Below are 20413 nucleotides of genomic sequence, written 5' to 3' on the forward strand. Positions count from 1 at the left end.
ATATGGATCACAATTCTAAACCCTTCAACATAAAACCCACCTACCCACCCACCTTTCTATGGCAACACATCTTTCACTCATCACTCCCTCAGGACGTGCTTATGTATCAATGAACCTAACCAAAATAAACTTGCTGTTAGCCATCCTTTTTATTGCTCTCTTATGATTGACCTTTTGATGCTTTTGTGTCTCTTCTCTTTTACCCGTTAGCTACCTTTCCTTCTTGTCCCTGTTCTGTGCATTTAATTTGTTTTTCTATTCATGATTCGCTTTCTCTCTTTCTAATGTGCAATAGCTCAGGGTTATTTATCATGAGTTTTAGGGAGAGATTGGTGCTAAATGAGAATCACACCAGTCACCTGTGTCCGCACCATGCGGAAATCCATTATAGGGTAAATTATTACATTGGTGATGTGAAATATGTAAGTTTCTAACATATTGCTACTTAAGAACTACAATTACCACAAGAATGATAGTTTATACCCATGATGGATCAGACAAGCATTGTAGTCCTTATGGAGCAACTTGCTCCCAACCTATTTTTTGTAAAAGTTAAAAATGTATATTTAAATTGTAGAACAAAATGTGTAATTTTAATCATAAGTTGAAAATGTGTCCATGTGATATTCCAAATGGCATTCATGGCTATTTCAAATTCTGCGTTGGCCAACAAACTGACTCCATGACTGTTTAGACATTTTCATGCTGTTCCAGCTGTTGTAAGTGGAATATTTTACAAGTATTTGTACGATTTGTGGCTATATATATATATATATATATATATATATATATATATATATATATATATATATATATATATATATATATGGCGTTGAATATAATTTATAAGTAATGGCGAAAAGATTACTTGGTGAAATAAAACATGATGAATTGGCGCCAAAACATGTTCTGTTCGGTGACGTGGACGTGGAGCGAGTTCTGCGCGAGCCTATGGCTGTAAAGCTCCACCGTTAGAACGATGGGCGGAGTCTGGAGATGTCATTCAACCACTGGGAACTTATCCAAAGGTACACTGAGTCTGACCCGAGTCTTACTGTATAACGTTAGGCAAGTCAAGTGTATATAATGGCAGAAGCCGTTGAACCCGTACTTTTCACTAAAGTAACGGTTTATTCTCTACTCGCGTGTGTGGCTCAATTTGCTGTCGGATTTGCTTTCGCGCAAAAATGGGGGAATAAATGTTCAGCTGTTGATCGGTGGGTCCTCGTGTGGTTATTTTACGACGCAATAGTTCATTTTACTCTGGTAAGTATAAAGGTGCATACAAGAACGCTTTCGTTATACCTGCCTGTAACTGCCTGCTCGCCTCTTGTCTGTTTCACCGTGCAGGAGGGACCCTTCGTCTACATGTCACTTGTTGGAAATGTAGCAAATTCTGACAATCTGTTGGCAGAATTATGTGAGTATGCTGTGTTTCAACACTCATCACCTAAAGGAAAATAGCAGGTGATTCGCGCTGATTAAACGGTTTGCTCAGGTGTAGAGTCGTTGACTTAGGTTTAGTCAGGTGGAAGAAGATTTGATTTTAGACGAATATCGAGTAGTACGACATCTAGTGGTGTTTGTTGAATTATGTTTATCAACATTAGTGCAATGTTCACAGTCCATTCATTCACTGACTGAACATAAGAGATTCTATAAAATAAATCAATTCAGAGAATATTTGAATTTAAACTATTTTGACTTTAATTTAAAAATAGTTCTCGCACTGGAATCATTCCCCACCACAAAAGAGATGTGGTGCTCTAAAAGGACAAAAAAAGGCACCATAATTTTTCTACTTTGTGCTTAATGTTTCAGAACTAAGCAATAGTTTGTGTCTTGTTAAGTATTGAGACACTAAATGGCAATATTTATTTTGGGTTGCTCTATTCCTTTAAATGATTTTATAACTAGGTTAAAAATTAAGTATACGCTCACGTAATTTTTCTGTTTTTTACTGTCAAATAGTTTCAGAATGTTTTCCTGATGCCATTTATTTTTCTTGAATGGAGTTCCATAATTTTGTCTATTAACCATGGAAATGTAACTTCTACTTTGCATTGTCTTATGAATGTAATGCATGTTACTGTTTAAAGGGATAGTTCACCCAAAAATTAAAATTCTGTCAGTATTTACTCACCCTCAAGTTGTTCCAACCCCGTAAGACCTTCGTTCATCTTCGGAACACAAATTAAGATATTTTTGATTAAATCTGAGAGCTGGATCACTCCTCCATAGGCTTCTTCAGGGATTGAAACTTGCCGGCCTTGAAAAGTTATTAAAGACATCGTTAAAAATGTCCAAGTGACTACAGTGGCTCAACCTTAAGTTTATCAAGCTACAAGAATACTTTTTGTGCGCACAAACAAACAAAAATTACAACTTTATTTCAACTATTCATTTTCTTCTGTGTGAGCCTCTGACGTGAGTTCACGAGAGCCACGACGCATGCGCGAGAACTGAGAAGATGCCGCTCACGATCATTTGATGGGAAAGTGTGAAAGGTAAGCCATTCATTTTGCTGCATTGGTAAGGCACTTTTTCTCATTGATTTCTCACAATTCGGACATCCAGGAAATACACACTTTAGAACCATTTTAAACTACATCGAGACCCATCTTCTCAGTTCTCTCATATGCGGCGTGGCGCTTTCGTGAACTCACTCAGAGGCCCTCACGGATGCAATTACCAAGCAGCCTAAGAAGGAGTGAGACAGCTCTATTATTTCATCAAAAATCTCTTAATTTGTGTTCCGACGATGAACACGGGGTCGGAACAACATGAGGGTGAGTAATTACCGACAGAATTTTCATTTTTGGGTGAACTAACCCTTTAAAATACTCAACAGGGAAAGAATATGGCAAGGCAGATGAGCGCTGGTTATACTCAGACCCGACAATAGTATCTCTAGAACTTCTGACAGTGGTTTTAGATGGTTCTTTGGCCCTGCTTCTGGTCTATGCCATCATTAAAGACAAACACTACAGGTAAGTGCACTCATTTGTTTTAATGTAAATCCAATCCATATGAGATGCATTAAGTCTAAATAAGAATTTACCTAATTGTGATCGTGCAATGTTTTGTCTTAAATTAATAACCTATTTTTAAACTCAAAATATCAATTTGATTTTATATATATAAAAATCTTTTTTTTTTTTAACCAGGCACTTTGTTCAGATCACACTGTGTGTGTGTGAGTTGTATGGGGGCTGGATGACCTTCTGTCCAGATTGGATAATCGGAAGCCCTAACCTGAACACCAGCAACTGGCTGTACCTGTGGGTCTACCTGGTGTTCTTCAATGGGATCTGGGTGCTGGTGCCTGGACTCCTCCTCTGGCAGTCATGGAGGGATTTAAGAAGAATGCATCAGTATCCAAAGAAGAAGAACAGATAAAATCAGAGCAAGCCTGATAATTTGTAAATAACCATATAATTATTAGGGGCCAAGCACCGATGGTGCGTAGCTGGGCACCTATTGTAATCTTTAATGTTCTTATTCTTCTTCCTTTTCTTCTGCTCTGGAAGTCTATGGCAGCCCATAGAAACGCTTGTGGGAAAGTTATGAAATTTGCCACACAGATAGAGGACAGTCTGAACTGTCAACATAGCAAATTTGGAATCTCAAGACGATTCGATTGCACCCTATGACGTATTTTCCATCATGAACATTTTTCCGAAAAGCCTACTTTTCCTCCTCCTAGGCTGTTGCTTTTTACAAATGTATCCAGATCATCTTCAGACAATGCCAACAAAAAGTTATGGAATTCAAGTTGATCTGTGAAACGGTTCTTGAATAGTGCACCAACAAATTCGGCGAAGTGCCTGGAAAAATTATCATGACACTTTAGCTTATTCTGACCAAACTTGGAGTGTTATGACAATCATGACCTGAAGCTACCTGCACAGTTTTGGTGCAGTGCCACCTAGTGATCAGGAGATACAAAAATTGCTTTTTTTGCTAATAACTTCTGAACGGTGTGCCCAAAATTCACGAAAGTTCTCCTTGGATTCGGAGCAGCATGTCGAGTCATATGGTACCCATTTTTTCCATATCGGCCATCTTGAATTTTGTCGTAAAATTCTATATTTTACGAACGCATTGGCGCATCGCTACGAAACTCGGTATATGTCTTAAGTACCATGCCATACCATACCATTGACAGTACTCAAAAAGTTTCTGGTCAGCGGCACCTTGTGGTCAAAAGATACAATGACATTTCCAAAAAGGATAATAACTTTTGAATAAATTTGATTATTGTTATGAAACTGGTCTGAATGGATCCCTTGGGTCATGCTGAGAACATAGATACCAATCTTGCCATTGTCAGCCAAACATCCTGTCAACCACTTTGATTTTCTTTAAAAACTTACTTTTTTGAACTCCTCCTAGACCATTTATCCGATTTTCCCCAAATTCAAGTCAGATCATCTTTACTGTGAAAAAGTTATGGATTTCATGTCGATAGACGAAACCGTTTTTGTTTAACGCATCAACAAAGTTGATGGCATGATGGCAAAACTACTCTTAGGCTATATCTATGCAAAGCTTTTGCATATTGACACCAAACTTTGCATGTGACATTGTCACCTCACTCTGTCCACAGTACATTCATTTTGTCAGTGTCACCTGTTGGTCAAAAGTGATAAACCAAAAATCACATTATTGGTGTCTGTCTTTGATTATTTTTTTGCCATTTTGCCTAAAATCATCTTAAAATGTCTTTAATTGCTCGTAGTTGGAGTTGGTCTGATGCTCCCAGCCATGTTGGCATGACTTATTGTGTTATTTGTGCTTGGCCCTGATAATTGCTGCTTTTAGATACATTTATTATTTCAGATATCAGCTTCTTAAACTCAATAGAATGAGATGTAGGGACTGGGTGTGATGCAGTTGAAGTATTATACACATGTATTGGGTACACTGAGGAACGCTCGTTATCTTTGCATAATTGCAGTGGTAAAGACACAAAGGAAGTTCACACAAACTACTGACTCATAGCAACATACTTTTTCTTGTACTATCTGCATTCCTGTCTGACAGCTAACACTGAATTTCTTGTCGCAGTAGCTCTTCTACACCTTTTTAGGGCCATGTTTCCCTGCTAATACTCCTTACCAAACTACCTTATCCAGTATGATAGAAACCACAAATTGATTCCTAATCCTATAAAAAGTTATGTCAGTTTGCTTCATCACACTTGTTTGCTTCTCATTAATATAAGAATGAATCATGTTTCTTTTTACACAGACTGTGGTATTGAGTTGGCGGTTTTTCTTGCAACGTTATGACAGCATAATTATGTTCCTGCTGTATTTTGGTCATAGTCAGTTATGTGCAGGTCTGACCAAGAATTAAGTTTAAGGAATCGCTTCATCATTGTAATTTCAGATTCTAACTTGCTACACAATTTAGGCATTGCAATTTCACTACAGCTTCATGTGTAAATAATAATGCAATTTAATTGTTTTATACATACTACATCAGTTAACTTGTCTGAACATGCCTAACATTTATTAATCTGATTTAATGTTTATTAAACATTTACTAAAACATTCATAAAATCAAATGTTGTACCTGTTAATATTTAATTGAGTTGGCATGAACTAACAATGTTTTTTTTTATTAACAAGTGTAAACAAAAGTTTAAAAAAATACTGTAACAAATACAGTGCTTATTGTAGTTAATGTTAGTTAATGCATTAACTAATGTTAAGTAATTGGACATTTTTGTAAAGGGTTCCCCTTTTTGGAATGAAATTGCATTTAAAAAGCACCTCGTTTCTATGAATTGTGCTCAAGTTTTAATTATTTCAAAATTATGTACAGTATCACAGGATTGTCATCAATCACTTTTGTTGACAATCTGCACTACAGGAGACAGGACATTAAATTACACATATTTATATATAATAGATGCAGTGCAGAACATGAAGACAAGTAAAAAACAAAAACATTATATTTACAGGATATACAAAAACCGTGAACAAATACATTGTTAAATCAGTCATTTTTCCTCCTTTCCATTCTTTGTGTAGTTTTTGTATGATAGTACCATGATCAAACCTCTTCACTTTGCGTTCCGAGGTTCCAATTAAATAAAAGGAGACTGTAAAGATACTATAAGTTTGAACTGCATTCTTTGTATTCCCTAAATAGTGAGATAGTACCTTCCTTACGCTTTATGTAGTAGTTTAGCTATAGAGAGAAAGGCTTGTTGGAGACCTAGTCCCTTCATGGCGCTGCAAGCTTGGATCTCCCAAACCCGATCTGTGTAATTATCCAGTTCCAGCAATGTAGACACCTCTCTAATAGTCATAGAGTTTGGCAGATCTTTTTTGTTGGCCAGCACCATCAGGGGAACTCCTTTCAAATGCTCATCACTCAGAACCTTCTTCAGGGCTTTCTTTGCTTCTCCCATCCTTACACGATCACTGCTGTCCACCACAAACACCAGTACTTTACATCCCTCCAGGTAGTATCTCCAATTGGGCCTCATAGTGCCCTGTCCCCCAACATCCCACACGGTCAGTGAGGTCTTCTTGTCCACCTCTACAGTTGCAACATTAAAGCCCACGGTAGGAGAAGTGTCCATCATCACTCCCAGCTGCTGTCTGTACAACAAAGTGGATTTTCCAGCTGAATCCAGACCCATGAGTAGAACCTGAGGAGTCTTTTTAAACTGTTTAGACTTAAAGGCACCCATCCTGGTTTGAAAGACCCGTTCCTGTTTAAACTTGCTTATCTCGGTACCTTCGAAATGGCATCTGGCACCAGGATCCTCGTTTTCTCTCTTCTACTTCTGTTTTCCTGTGATATCGTATGCAAAGTAGAAGCGACACTGTGAACTACTGTATGCAGGCAAAATTATAGCTCAGGACTGAGCGTGTGATACTGCCAGACGAGTTGGTCTAGATTTTTTAACAGGTTTGTCAACTTCACATACGGGCCAACCTGCTCGGGAATGCCAGAAACTAAACTGTACTGTAAATATGACTGTACATTCAAGCGTAGCGAACATCATTCAATGAATGAATGGGCAGGGAAAGGTCTATTCTTAAACTAAAAAGTTTATTCTCTCTCTCTAAAAATACATACACATGTAACCCCTTAGGTCCTACTCACTTCGATCTGTGCGGGCCTTGAACCCTGGTCTCCGGTGTGAGAAGGAGGCTTAAGATTGCAGTCTCTGACCAGTTGTTCCAAACCCTGTCCTCGCTCCCCCCAACACTGCGCGTTTTCTTTGTCTCCCTAATCAAAAACACCTGATTCAACACATTAGCTCAAAATCACATGGGTTAATGAGCTGATGAGTTGAATCAGGTGTGTTTGATTGGGGAGACAAAGAAAACGTGCAGTGTTGGTGGTCCTTCAGGACAAGTTTGGGAACCACTGCTCTAGAGCAGTGATTCTCAAACCTGTCCTGGGGACCCCTCGCCACTGCACATTTTGTATGTCTCCCTCATCAGACTTTTGCTTTTAGAGAAATTGCTTTAAGGACTACAACAAATGGCTGGTAGGGACTACACGACATTCCTCCCGGGTTAGTGACATCACCAACTCTATAATTTACATAAACCCCGCCTCCTGAACACGATTGATACATTAGGCTTGTTTGAGATGCGCCTTGCCTCGCCTGAAATGTAGTCGAGAGTAGGCGGCTGCAGTGAGAGGAGGAGTGAAAAAAGCGCAGGCAAGCCGGACAGTTCTCGCTTCTCGCAGTGGATCTGACACCTGCGAGATCAATGATGGATATCGCGGGATTCACGGATTCACGCTCGTGCACAGTCTTGCTAATAAACTGGATGTAATTTAAGTTCTGTTGCTTTTATATGAAAATAAATATAATGAACAAGACACCCAAAGTACTTATTATTTAAATCCATTCCAAATAAGTGTTTATCAATCATTTTTTCTTTAATACAGACATAGGCTATGTGTTTTTTTGTTTTTATAATAAAATGACATTGCATAACCCATAGAGATCGCACTGTCCGAGAGTTTGGGAATATTCACACATATACACACAAAACATGATATCCGAGTTTTAAAATCAAACATTTTAAAAGAGAACAATACATCACGGTTGTTTAAACCAATCAACATTAAGCTGTGTCGTCAGCAAGTCGTTTCCCATCATGCTTTTGATCAGCGCAGTCGGTGGAGAGCAACTGCGCGCGACTGCAGAATCCGACACGTGCGCCTTGCGCTCGCGAGAGCTTTTTGACACACGTCAGCATGACATCAGAGCAAGGCGGACCTCACTCGGACACATTAGGCTTGTTCGACTTGAACCGGCGCTGCACAGACCGATCGGTTGATGATATCAAAGTACCGCGAGAGCGATTAGAGAGCAGATGGCTCCTTATGGTTTTGAATCGCTCTCGCGGTACTTTGATGTCATCAACCGATCGGTCTGTGCAGCGCCGGTTCAAGTCGAACAAGCCTATTTCTAACCGGCATGCATTACGCGCTGATCACCGGTGATCGGTTCTGCGCAGATTTTGCTCATCTCAAACAAGCCTAGTATCAAGACAGAATATGCTAATCAATAGGCTTGTTTGAGATGAGCAAAATCTGTGCAGAACCGATCACCGGTGATCAGCGCGCAATGCATGCTGGTTAGAAATGTGTCCGAGTGCGGTCCGCCTTGCTCTGATGTCATGCTGACGTGTGTCAATATGGCTCTCGTGAGCGCTAGGCGCATCTGTCAGATTCTGCAGTTGCTCTCCAACGACTGCGCTGATGTATTGTTCTCTTTTAAAAAGTTTGATTTTAAAACTCGGATATCATGTTTTATGTGTATACCCATATAGATGTTATGTGTGAATATTCCCAAACTCTCGGACAGTGCGATCTCTATGGGTTACGCAATGTCATTTTATTATATATAGGCTATGAAGAGTTCAGATGCAAAAGCCTCTAAGTGCCATCTGAAAATTTCTTCTAGAATGATCATTTTTATCAAGCTCGTATATTTTAGTTCATTAATTTCAATTAAATGTCAATGAAAATTACCTGTTAATTGTCATTTAAGTGAAATTACTGAACGTAAATATACGAGCTTGATAAAAATGATCATTGTAGAAGAAAATTTCAGATGGCACTTAGAGGCTTTTGCATCTGAACTCTTCATATATATAAAAACACATAGCCTATGTCTATATTAAAGAAAAAATGATTGATAAACACTTATTTGGAATGGAATTAAATAAGTACTTTGGGTGTCTTGTTCATTATATTTATTTTCATATAAAAGCAACAGAACTTAAATTACATCCAGTTTATTAGCAACACTGTGCACGAGCGTGAATCCCGCGATATCCATCATTGATCGAGAAGCGAGAACTGTCCGGCTTGCCTGCGCTTTTTTCACTCCTCCCCTCACTACAGCCGCCTACTCTCGCCTATATTCAAGGCGAGGCAAGGCGCATCTCAAACAAGCCTAATGACTAGAAGATAACCACATCAGCTACATAAATTCATCAACTAACCAATCAGAAATTTCCTGCTGCATTCTACATGTTGTCACTTCTTGAGTCTCTCCATCCCTGAGTTGACATCATCTGACTCTGTCTGGTTTATACATACAAAGCTAAAAGTTTTTGAAATTTTCAGTGCATGTCTGTCTGTGTCAGATAAAATGACACAAGCTGTTGAAGCTCCACCCTCTGTGACGACAGCGGCAGCTCATTTGCATTTAAAGGAACACACAAAACGGTGCGTTTTTGCTCACCCTTAAAAATTGACAATTTTAACATGCTATATAAAAATATCTGTGGGGTATTTTGAGCTAAAACTTAACATACACACTCTGGGGACATCTAAGACATATTTTGTCTCGTGTGAAAAGGGTATTATACCACCCCTTTAATCCTTATTCCACTTTATTTCCTGCCTACTCTTCCTAGCCAATCAGTGGAGTAGGAGTGATTTACAAGAATTCTGTGATTGGACAGTTGAGCCGTCGTTCACGCATCCGTAGCAACAGTGATCGGGAAAAAAGTACGTTTGTTTCCGCGCTTCCGAGGGCATATTCTGCTGCCGCTGCAGCCTGAGAGCATTTCTAGAGGTACTGGACTGGTCAACTCGCTAATTACATGGTCTCCACGTCCTGTAGAAATTAGGTAGGTTTTACTGCGTTGACTTGATGATAACCTTTTTTTCTGTAGCCTGAATCCACCTCATGTCCTGATGGAGCGATGCCGTAGCTGTCAGGCTAACCGAGCTTTAGTAACGCGAGCCTGCAAGAAGATACGTTTAAACCAACACTGCTGATTTAGCGATTCCTTTCACATGGACATTAAACACAGGCATATAGTGCTGTTTGTTTTGTTTTAATGCAATTTGCCACAAGGTAGTGACTGATCCCTCATCAGCTGTAAAAGTGACAATGAAAGCTGTAACGTTAGCAAACAGTGAGTTTTGCAGCTGTTTCGTCGTTATAAACGACTGTACCGAAGTGTTTCAGTGACAAAGCAACTGGCAAATAAGCTTTATGAACCATCAGTTCTGTACTGTATCACACACAAAAGCCTTTTTGTACTTGCTTAAGTTAAATTGTGTAAGTGTGTAAAGACTGCCGTTTACCACTGTAACACCACAACGACTACTAGTGCAGTGGGAAGCTGTCATCCTTGTTAAGGCAATTAACTTCAGGTTGATCCAGGGAGGATGACTTGCAAAAACTGTAACGTTATGGAGAAAATATTTCATTGCAATTGAGCAACAAAACATGATTCTGGAGTGTAACATGTTATACCTTATCTGGAACTATAAACTCAAGTCTATACTTTTGAAATACTTCTGTATTTTTAAAAATAATTCTAAGATATTACATGAAATATTATTACTGTTAAAAAATCCATATATTACAGAACTATTTAAGTGCAACTAAAAACTGAAATGTGATTAAGGTGTGGATTTTAATATACAAACACTTCTCTAAGTCAACTCACCTTTATTATATAGCACCTTATAACCTACAATACAGATTGTTTCAAAGCAGCTTTACAGTAATAAATAACAGAATCAATGATGCAGACTTCATCAAACCGGAGACAAATTAACATTTTGCTGTGTCATTATTCAGTTCAAGTCAGTTCATTTTTGATTCAGTTCAGGTCAATAACTGTTAAGTTCATCAATTATGGAATTAGTTTAATTCAGCTATAAGCAGCTTTACAGAAGACAATAGTATCATTATTCAGCTTGATTCAGTTCACGTTTGATTCACTAACATTGTTGATGTTGCAAAATTCAGCAATTATTAAACCATGTTGATTCAGCTAAAAAGTAGCTCTCTAGAAGACAGTAATGTCATCATTCAACTCAAAGTTAGTTCTGATGCAGTAATGCCAGTGCAGTTATATCCCTACGAATCCCTGACATTTAGCATGTGTGTCCAGTTTCAAAGGCACGCACAGCTGCCGGGTATCTTCAGGTGTCTTCTCGTCTCAAAAGCCTGTCCCCTGCACTTGGCCATGGTGGATGTGAGTAAGTGGCCTCTCTTCACCCTCTTGAGTGCACAGGAGCTCGCCTCCATTCGACAGGCATGCATCTTTGGAGTAGCTGCTAATGAGGCCATCTACATCACCCACAATGACGAAGTAAGCTGATGAAGAAACCGATAGTATCTGTGTGGGTCTTGGTGGTGTAAGCTTACATGACCCGTTTCACTAGTTTGTAGTAATGGTATAAAGGTTCACAAAAGGGTTCTGTACCTGTATATGAAAACTAATCTGAATGTCCTGGCACAGGTGTATGTGTTAGGTGTGAACTGCAGTAACTGTCTGGGCACTGGAGACAGTCAGAGCACCATTGTTCCTAAAAAGCTGGACTGTCTGAGTGGAAAGAAGCTGGTCAGTTTGAGCTATGGCAGTGGTCCTCATGTTCTGCTGGCCACAGACGGTGAGTACAAGTGTAAATTCTTCTGTTCGATATCTAAATCTAGTTATAGTGAAGGCGTAATGGTAAGTTACTTGCTTGTCTCTAAATAAAGTTGTCAAGTAACACAATAATGGGTATGTATTTTACACTTTTGTCTTATTCAAAGTCCTTTTGTCTCCTTACAGAGGGGGAGTTGTATGCATGGGGGCATAACGGTTACAGTCAGTTGGGCAATGGGACGACCAATCAAGGTGTGTCTCCCGTTCTGGTGTCTGCTAACCTGCAGAACAAGAGGGTGACAGAGGTGGCCTGTGGTTCTCACCACTCTTTGGCTCTGACCCATGAGGGTGAGGTGAGGCTTGGGAACTGTTTTTGCGAGAAGGCTTGGGAATTGCAGGAGTATGGAAGCCCATTTCTGCCACATATGGAAAAAAAGTGCTTTCTTAAATCATAATGACATCAAAAGTGGAAATTGAGATAAGTGATTAAAGATTTACCAAAGTAGTATTTGACATAATTTTAAATTATGAGATACTAAGTCATAATTCTGAGAGAAAAGTAAAAGATTTTGACATAAAACATTGCAGTTATTTGATAAAGTGTCTAAATTATAAGATAAAAAGTCAAAATAATAAAAAATCATAAGTATGACATTACAGGTCGAAATTGAGCAGCTAAGTCAATTATGAGATAAAAAGTGTTTTTTTTGTTTGTTTTAATTATGAATTTTTATATCATACTTATGACTTTTTGTCTTAATTGAATTTATCTTATAATTTTAACTTCTTTATCTTAATAACTTCTCATAATTTCAACATGCCATAATTGTGACTTATCTCATAAGTAAGACTTTTTATCTCAATTGCAAGTTTTTGTTCCATAATTATGACATAGGATCTCATAATTTACAAGTAATCATAATTATTACTTTTTATGTCAAATAATGCTTTGGTAAATCATCAATTTTTATGTGTCAGAAATGGGGTTTCTATCCATAAGAGACGGCAGATTTAACCTAATATCCATTAGTCAGTCATCCGTGACACAAGATGAGTATATGTTGGTTGACAAGTTTATCTACCGTGCTTTCTGGAAAATAAGTAGCACCTAACTGTAAGTTGCACCAACTCATTTAGAATAATGTGGAATACCAGTAAATAAAATGTAATGTTTAAAATCATTATAGACATGAAATGCCCAGATTTACTGCCCAACTTATTGAAGCACAGCCATGTTGAATAATTAGGGTTAAACTGGTGGCATGCTGCGAATCTAGTAGCATTGACTAAATTAGTTTCAGAATATAGGAATATCTTAACTTTGCTCTGTGTCACATGCTAATCCCATAATCCAAGCAAAATCCTTCCTGTTTATTTTGGATATAACAATTTCCCTTTTATCAGTCTCTTTAGAAACACTCCAGCAGTGAGTTAAAAATGTAGGTTACATATTAACGGGTATTAGATGGATTTAGGTTTGACAAAACCCTCCTCTCTCCCCCCATCTGTTTAGCAAGTAGAGTTAGCCGCTTAGCCTCGTCGTGCTCGCTATAATGAGGCGCATGTGACTTTTTTCAGTAAGCTGAGAGGGCTTTTGTTCTCAGTGGAACTACCAAGATCAGCTTGGGTGTAACAGTGTGTGTTTGTCTGTAGTAATATATATTTAGCGTCATTACATCTTCTAGATGTACAGTGAAATTGTATTTTGTATGGCTCATTTAAAAACATTGGCAGCCATGTTCATAGACAGCCAGGCCGGCGTTTTTATGAATGAATATTTGTAACTTAATGTCCCTGCTAATTATAAGTCGTCCTAGGTGTTTGCGTGGGGCTACAACAACTGTGGTCAGGTGGGTTCAGGGTCCACTGCCAACCAGCCAACACCTCGTAAGGTGTCCAACTGCCTGCTGAACAAAGTGATGGTTAGTATAGCCTGTGGACAGACTTCATCCATGGCTGTGGCGGATAATGGAGAGGTAAGGGATGAAATGAACCATTCATACCGCATTGTTTTAGTAAGGACCCAACCTGATGCTTAAAACATTTAGTTGATTATTTACTATTTAGTATGCATGTGTGTCAATCTCACTGTAGCTGTGTCGCTTGCTGGCTTGTTAGTAGTGTAATGTGTGTTGGTGTTTTAGGTTTATGGCTGGGGTTACAATGGTAATGGCCAGCTGGGGTTGGGGAACAATGGGAACCAGCTGACTCCGTGTCGCCTGATTGCACTACAAGGCCTCTGTGTGCTGCAGGTACGGACCAGGAGATCTGCTATCTTCTTAAACAGATTGTCAACCGATGTAACTTACTAAACTCAAACCTTTGAACAGTAGAGTTTTTTTAAATGAAATAAGTACTTTTATTGAACAATGATGCATACATTTGATCAAAAGTTTTAGTGAAGACATTTATAATCTTTAAAAAAAAAGATTTATCTTTCGAAAAAAAACTCCTGTTCTTCAAACTTTCTATTTTCAACATTGATCATAATCAATATATCTTGAGCACTACAACATCATATTAGAATGATTTCTGAAGGATCATGTGACACTGAAGACTGGAGTAATGATGCTGAAAATTCATAATTAATTTGTAATATTATTTCACAATATTACTTGTTTGTTTTTTTACTGTATTTTTGATCACATAAATGCAGCCTTGGTGAGCATAAGAGATTTCTTTCAAAAACATAAAAACATCTGACTGGATTTTCCTAAGAATTGGCAACAGTAAAGCAAGCATTTTGTTGTTCTGCACAACCCATGTGATGTGCACATTTTTAAAAATGTAAGTCGGTGTAAAATATGTGCTTGTTTAACAGATTGCATCAGGTTACGCTCATTCTCTAGCACTGACTGATGAGGGCCTGCTGTATGCATGGGGCGCAAACACTTACGGCCAGCTTGGCACCGGCAACAAGAGCAACCAGCTCAGCCCTGTTCAGGTCATGACTGAGAAAGAAAGGTAATGGAGTTTGGGAATAAATCTTTGTTTTATTATTATTACCTACCTACTTGGTCACTCACTGACTCTCAAAACAGTATCGCTATTTTTAAAGGGATAGTTCACCCAAAAATGAAAATAACTCTGTCATTATTTACTCGCCCTCAAGTAGTTCTAAACCTGTATGAATTTATTTCTTCTGTTGAACTCAAAAGAAGATATTTTGAAGAATGCTGGTAACCAGACAGTTGATGGACCCAATGGACTTCCATAGTATGCAAAAAACACAAAAAGCAAAAGCACATAACTAAATGAATACAACTAAAATTAAGTTAAAAATAAACTCATTTAAACGATGCATAAACATATTGATAAAGCACTGCTGTACTACAAGGTATTGCTCTATTCTTTATGACAACTCCAATAACAACGACAAACATTTCACAAAACAAAATTGACAATTGGAGACTTAGAAGCTGCGCTGAGCGTAACTTACACAACACACACAATTGAGCATGCTACAAAACACATAAAAGCAACAATTATTAATAATACAGGTTGTGATTCGGAGGAGGAAGCTGATCTAAATAAAATTGGTACTGAACCTTCCTTCAGTATCAAGCGGCTCGCGAATCCACACTTGAAAGCATTTATGTTTGTAAAGCAATCGTCATTAAAATAACGCGAACACAGCACAAGGTTCGCCCTATACTTGTGTGGTATAGTTGTATATATGAACTGTAGACACTTAGTCTTCAAATGCTCATCCCTGGGCAGTGAAAAAGTTAACGTCATCTAGATAGAGAAAAAGCATCGTTCGTCTATCGATTCATATCAGCGACTCTGAGTCGACTCTTACTTTTGAGAGACAATAACTTTGAATACGGTGAACTTTCATATTTAAAACTTTGCAGGATGTTTTCATTCACTTAGATCTATGTTACACACTACATGAAAGGTAATTTTCAAAATTCCATAATAGGTGCCCTTTAAAACTAAAATAACTAGTTTCCGGCAGATGACTCACTCAAGTCGACTTGGGCCAAAGAGCTCACAGTAAAGAGCTTGTGTTGGTGAAAGCTGCATGATGTTGACATTTGCATTCAGTCAGTGCCATTGTTGGACTGAATTGTTGCATCCCAGGGAGATTTCCTGTTGGTCTGTTGGGAACTTCCTGAAAGTCATCCTGTTTTGCGTGTAGTACGTTGAGCAGTTCTCTCGTACCCTCGCTGTGGGGTCCCTGCAGTTATTTCTGCTAATATTACTTTGCCGAATATGCATAATAATGGAACTAACAACCCAGTAATCTCTAATGTTGGGAGAATAAAACTGATGTAAGAATCTGACTGATGCCCCCCTGCCCCTCCCCCCCTTCTCTTGGTTCTTTCCCCTTTGTGCCCTGTCCCCCTGCATGTATCCTTCCTCGTGTCCCTGCTCTCCTCCACGTTGGCCTTCTCCATTGCTTCCTGCTTTTGGACTCCGCCTCCTCCCTGCACCAGGATTGTGGAGATCGCCGCCTGTCACTCCACACACACCTCTGCCGCAAAGACCCAGAGCGGTCAGGTGTACATGTGGGGGCAGTGCCGCGGACAGCCCATCGTGCTGCCACACCTCACACACTTCACCAGCACGGACGACGTCTTCGCCTGCTTCGCCACACCCTCTGTCATGTGGCGGCTGCTTGCCATGGGTGAGTTTGTGTCGGCATCCATTATTGTTCTGATGTTTAGTTCACTTTGGCTGCTTTGTTTTGATGCACATCAGTATGAATGCATTAAGATTCAAACAACAGTTACATAACTGTGCTGTATTTGTTATCAGAGCATGATGATTTCCTGACTGTGGCCCAGTCTCTTAAAAAAGAGTTTGACAATCCAGAGACCTCTGACCTCAAATTCAGCGTCGACGGGAAGTACATCCATGTCCATAAAGCTGTTCTCAAAATCAGGTGATTACCTCACTTCAGTGTCACGACTAATAATTGGTATATTCAAGAGCTTAACGATCACTTTCTCGTCTTTAATCCTTTAATTTCGGACTCATTTCAGGTGTGAGCACTTCAGATCAATGTTTCAGTCACACTGGAATGAGGATATGAAGGAGGTGATTGAGATCGACCAGTTCTCGTACCCAGTGTACCGCTCTTTCCTGGAGTTCCTCTACACTGACAGTGTGGATCTTCCTCCTGAGGATGCCATCGGTGGGTTCTGCTCCATTTTCACACCTGGTTTACAGAGAAATACTCATAGATGAGTAAAAGAAACCAATAACCACTCTTTTTGGGGATTTTTTTAACACCCCTTTAAATGGAGCAAAACTAAACCAGGTGGAAAAAACATGGCCTTACTGTGGACTTAACTCATTTTGGTCCATTTTTGCTGGCAAGTTGCAGTCCACTTTCCGTTCACACTATTGTTTTTTGGAATATAAATCACTAGAATTTTATTATCCGGTAAATTAATGATGACATTAATGATTCTTGTAGTAGTAGTAGTAGTAGTAGTAGTAGTAATTATTATTATTATTATTATTAAAGTAGTAGTAGCAGTAGTATTTTATTTTATAATATAATTATTGTTTACAATAACAATAATACATCAATAATAATTAGCTAATAATAATAACTGCTAATTATGCACTATTGTTATTAATGTGTTGTTGTAAATGATTATTATATTGTTCATAATAATTATCATATTAACTAATGATGTGTTATTTAAAATGATTTTTACAATAACAATAATACATAAATGATTAGTTATTATTTTAACATTGTTTTTGTAAATAATTATGTAATTTTAAATAATACCGATAATAATTATAACTACTGGTTATGTTCTTTATTATTAAAAATAATAAAATATTAGTCACCATTAAATCAAAATTGATAATTACATTATTTTTTTTACAGAATGTAGCAGTGTTTATTCTAAAAGATTTGTCCATGCAAATTATTTCTTTGAAATTCATATGCCCTGACTGCTAACTGGCATTCATTTAGCAATTGGATTTCTACGATCCAATCAGTTCCTGAAGGATGAATCCAGTCCTGCCCTACTCTTGTGTCATTCCTGAAGACATTTCACTCGGCTATATATCGCAATAGTGAGGAAAAGACTATCGCCGTTTCATGCCAACTTAAGTATTAGTAATCTAGTACTGTATGCTTCTGTATATTTTGTATGCACAATTTGTAACAACCAAAAATATTTGGAATTTCACACTTGCACATTCACAATGCATGTTATAAAACAATGCAGAATTCAGAAAGGTCAAAGCATTTGTTGTAGCCATTAAAAAAAATGAATGGATTTGGCTGTCTGTCACAGGGTTACTGGATCTGGCAACCTCATACTGTGAAAACAGGCTGAAGAAGTTGTGCCAGCATATCATAAAGAGAGGCATCACGGTGGAGAACGCCTTCTCTCTGCTGTCTGCTGCCATCAGATATGATGCTGAGGTAAAACAAAACCATCCTGGAGGCCTGGCTTACTAGAGCACCCGGTTTACTAAACTATTAGCTCTTCTCGGTCTCACTTTGTTTGCTAGTTTTAGCAATTAATCAAAGTAAAATATTTGCGTAAGGTAATACAGAACATCAATACTGTAAGCTAATGATAATCAGAGATGGTGATATTGATTGTTCTTGCTCGCTTGTTCAGTCCCTCATAATTACACATTCATGCTTTCTTTCATATGAAGGATCTAGAGGAGTTCTGTTTTAAATTCTGTGTGAACCACTTGACTGAGGTCACGCAGACAGCTGCGTTCTGGCAGATCGACGGCAACATGCTGAAGGAGTTTATCTGCAGAGCCAGCCACTGTGGAGCCTTCAAAAACTGACTCTGACGTCTCACACACACACACACACACACACACCATCTGTTACTGCAGTCAGTCCTCTTCACAGCTAGTGGGCGCTGTTACAGCAGACGGTCACTGACACAGCGCCCTCTGTTGAGCACGAGAAAAACTCTTTCTTTTATGATGGTCAATGTCTGTGTTTATCTCATTCTCATGTACAACCATTACACATTTAGGTTTTGCACAACTTTTTGGAAAAGACGTGTTGCCTGCTACTAGTAACACATTCTAGTGCCTCAGATGAGAATAGTGTTTGCATAATAATGTCAGGGTGAGTTTGGGCCAATAAGAGGCATAATTCCACTTAAACATGCACCACTTAAAAACAGACCTTATACTTTTTCACAGAAAATATTGAATGGAGATCACTAATTAGTTTTTGGTTTCTTGCTGTGATGCAGTGCATTACAGTTTGCTCATTTTTTTTATTGTGTTGTACTGTCTGGGACCTGTAAATGTGCATTATATTGTCCTACAGTCAGCAGACCTTATTGATATTGCACACTCACTCATGTTTGTGTAAATGTTATTTGACCAATATATATAAAACATTTTTTTGCTTAATTTGAGTCTTAAAACCTGGGGATAGTTTTTCTTGTCTAACCTATTGGAAACGGTGTGCTATCGCTTAGTTTAGAAACTGTTGGTGCTGTGAATTACGGAAGCAGCATTTACAACAATGACTGTTGCACTTAACCAGTCTGATGTTTAAGATTTGCTAAAAATATAAAAAGTATTATACATAGTTGCACTAGTAGTTTCCTATACAGGAGCTGCTCATATAGGATCACTAGAGGTTTTTTGTATCAATTTTTGTTATAGGTGTGAAACACTTATGACATAATACTTATGCCTGTGGTAATTTTGTTTGTTACATATTAACCAACTGTATTTTTGTTTTTCACATGTACATACTGTACAGTTTTTGCATTAGTTTTGTAAATTAATCTGTGCATCACGTGTGCCACAGTCTCTCTTGTAAGTTATAAAACCTGAGCCTTTAAAGTAAAATAAAGCTTTTCTTATAAGTTGCATTTGTTTGTTTTTTTATTGTATGTTTAAATGTATTCACTACTCTGTTTTTCTGAATTAACGAGTTAATTATCTCAGAATTACGAGAGAATTTTTCATGAAAAAAATGTTTTTGCTCTGTTTTTCTGAATTAACGAGTTAATTATCTCAGAATTACGAGAGAATTTTTCATGAAAAAAATGTTTTTGCTCTGTTTTTCTGAATTAATGACTTAATTATCTCAAAATTATGAGAATTTTTTCTTGAAATAAAATGTATTTGCTGTTTTTCTGAATTGAGTTAATTAGCTCAGAATTATGAGATCATTTTTCATAAAAAAAAATTAATGAATTTTTCTGAATTAATGAGATCCCAACGGAGCTCGTTGTCTAGGTTACTGTGATTGTAAATATGTGTCGTTTGTGTTTTAACAACGTTTAGCTCGAGAAAATTGAACGAATAGCTTATGTGAATATATTGCCAACTTCAATGAACTGAGCGGCTGAGAGACAAGTCCAAAGAGACCATCTGCAAAGTGCAATATAAGTTATAACCAAAAAAACGACTACAGCATCAACTCATATTCAAAAATAGTCATTAACTTCAATGTTACAAACTGTAGTGCCACTGCCACCCAATTCAGCTTACACATCGATGGTGACCCTCTGGTCATAGTACACTGCTTTTGCACATTTTATATTATG

General features: G+C 38.0%; 3 protein-coding genes across 4 annotated transcripts; 2 read left to right on the forward strand and 1 right to left on the reverse strand.

Annotated features, from left to right (window-relative positions):
• Positions 1–971: 971 nt before the first annotated feature.
• On the forward strand, positions 972–6123 carry ebpl (EBP like). The gene is made up of 4 exons (XM_077246284.1): positions 972–1266; positions 1351–1420; positions 2852–2990; positions 3168–6123. The coding sequence occupies exons 1-4, from the start codon at positions 1087–1089 to the stop codon at positions 3397–3399; spliced, it is 621 nt and encodes a 206-aa protein (XP_077102399.1). The 5' UTR covers positions 972–1086; the 3' UTR covers positions 3400–6123.
• arl11 (ADP-ribosylation factor-like 11) lies at positions 5791–6852 on the reverse strand. Its single transcript, XM_077246285.1, has one exon. It carries the CDS (start codon positions 6707–6709, stop codon positions 6179–6181), a length of 531 nt encoding a protein of 176 aa, XP_077102400.1. The 5' UTR covers positions 6710–6852; the 3' UTR covers positions 5791–6178.
• Positions 6853–9978: 3126 nt separating this feature from the next.
• Positions 9979–19732, forward strand: rcbtb1 (regulator of chromosome condensation (RCC1) and BTB (POZ) domain containing protein 1). Of its 2 annotated transcripts, none has more exons than XM_077246286.1 (12): positions 9979–10130; positions 11412–11612; positions 11763–11913; positions 12078–12244; positions 13709–13867; positions 14036–14143; positions 14713–14855; positions 16334–16524; positions 16656–16782; positions 16883–17034; positions 18164–18294; positions 18537–19732. In XM_077246286.1, the coding sequence occupies exons 2-12, from the start codon at positions 11487–11489 to the stop codon at positions 18675–18677; spliced, it is 1596 nt and encodes a 531-aa protein (XP_077102401.1). In that variant the 5' UTR covers positions 9979–10130; positions 11412–11486; the 3' UTR covers positions 18678–19732. The 2 variants fall into 2 exon arrangements, with proteins under 2 accessions (XP_077102401.1, XP_077102402.1); XM_077246287.1 differs by having other exon boundaries at positions 10013–10130; positions 12078–12396; positions 12787–13867.
• Positions 19733–20413: the final 681 nt, after the last annotated feature.

The sequence above is a fragment of the Siphateles boraxobius genome, unplaced genomic scaffold, assembly GCF_051911475.1.
Source record: "Siphateles boraxobius isolate OS27281-9 unplaced genomic scaffold, OSU_SipBor_1 29, whole genome shotgun sequence".
NCBI lineage: Eukaryota > Metazoa > Chordata > Actinopteri > Cypriniformes > Leuciscidae > Siphateles > Siphateles boraxobius.

Coding starts and splice junctions, on each gene's coding strand:
- ebpl (XM_077246284.1), top strand. CDS start 1,087: ATGGCAGAAGCCGTTGAACCCGTACTTTTCACTAAAGTAACGGTTTAT. Junction 1,267..1,350: donor CAATAGTTCATTTTACTCTG/GTAAGTATAAAG, acceptor TTCACCGTGCAG/GAGGGACCCTTCGTCTACAT. Junction 1,421..2,851: donor CAATCTGTTGGCAGAATTAT/GTGAGTATGCTG, acceptor AATACTCAACAG/GGAAAGAATATGGCAAGGCA.
- arl11 (XM_077246285.1), bottom strand. CDS start 6,709: ATGGGTGCCTTTAAGTCTAAACAGTTTAAAAAGACTCCTCAGGTTCTA.
- rcbtb1 (XM_077246286.1), top strand. CDS start 11,487: ATGGTGGATGTGAGTAAGTGGCCTCTCTTCACCCTCTTGAGTGCACAG. Junction 16,525..16,655: donor GTGGCGGCTGCTTGCCATGG/GTGAGTTTGTGT, acceptor ATTTGTTATCAG/AGCATGATGATTTCCTGACT. Junction 16,783..16,882: donor AAAGCTGTTCTCAAAATCAG/GTGATTACCTCA, acceptor GACTCATTTCAG/GTGTGAGCACTTCAGATCAA.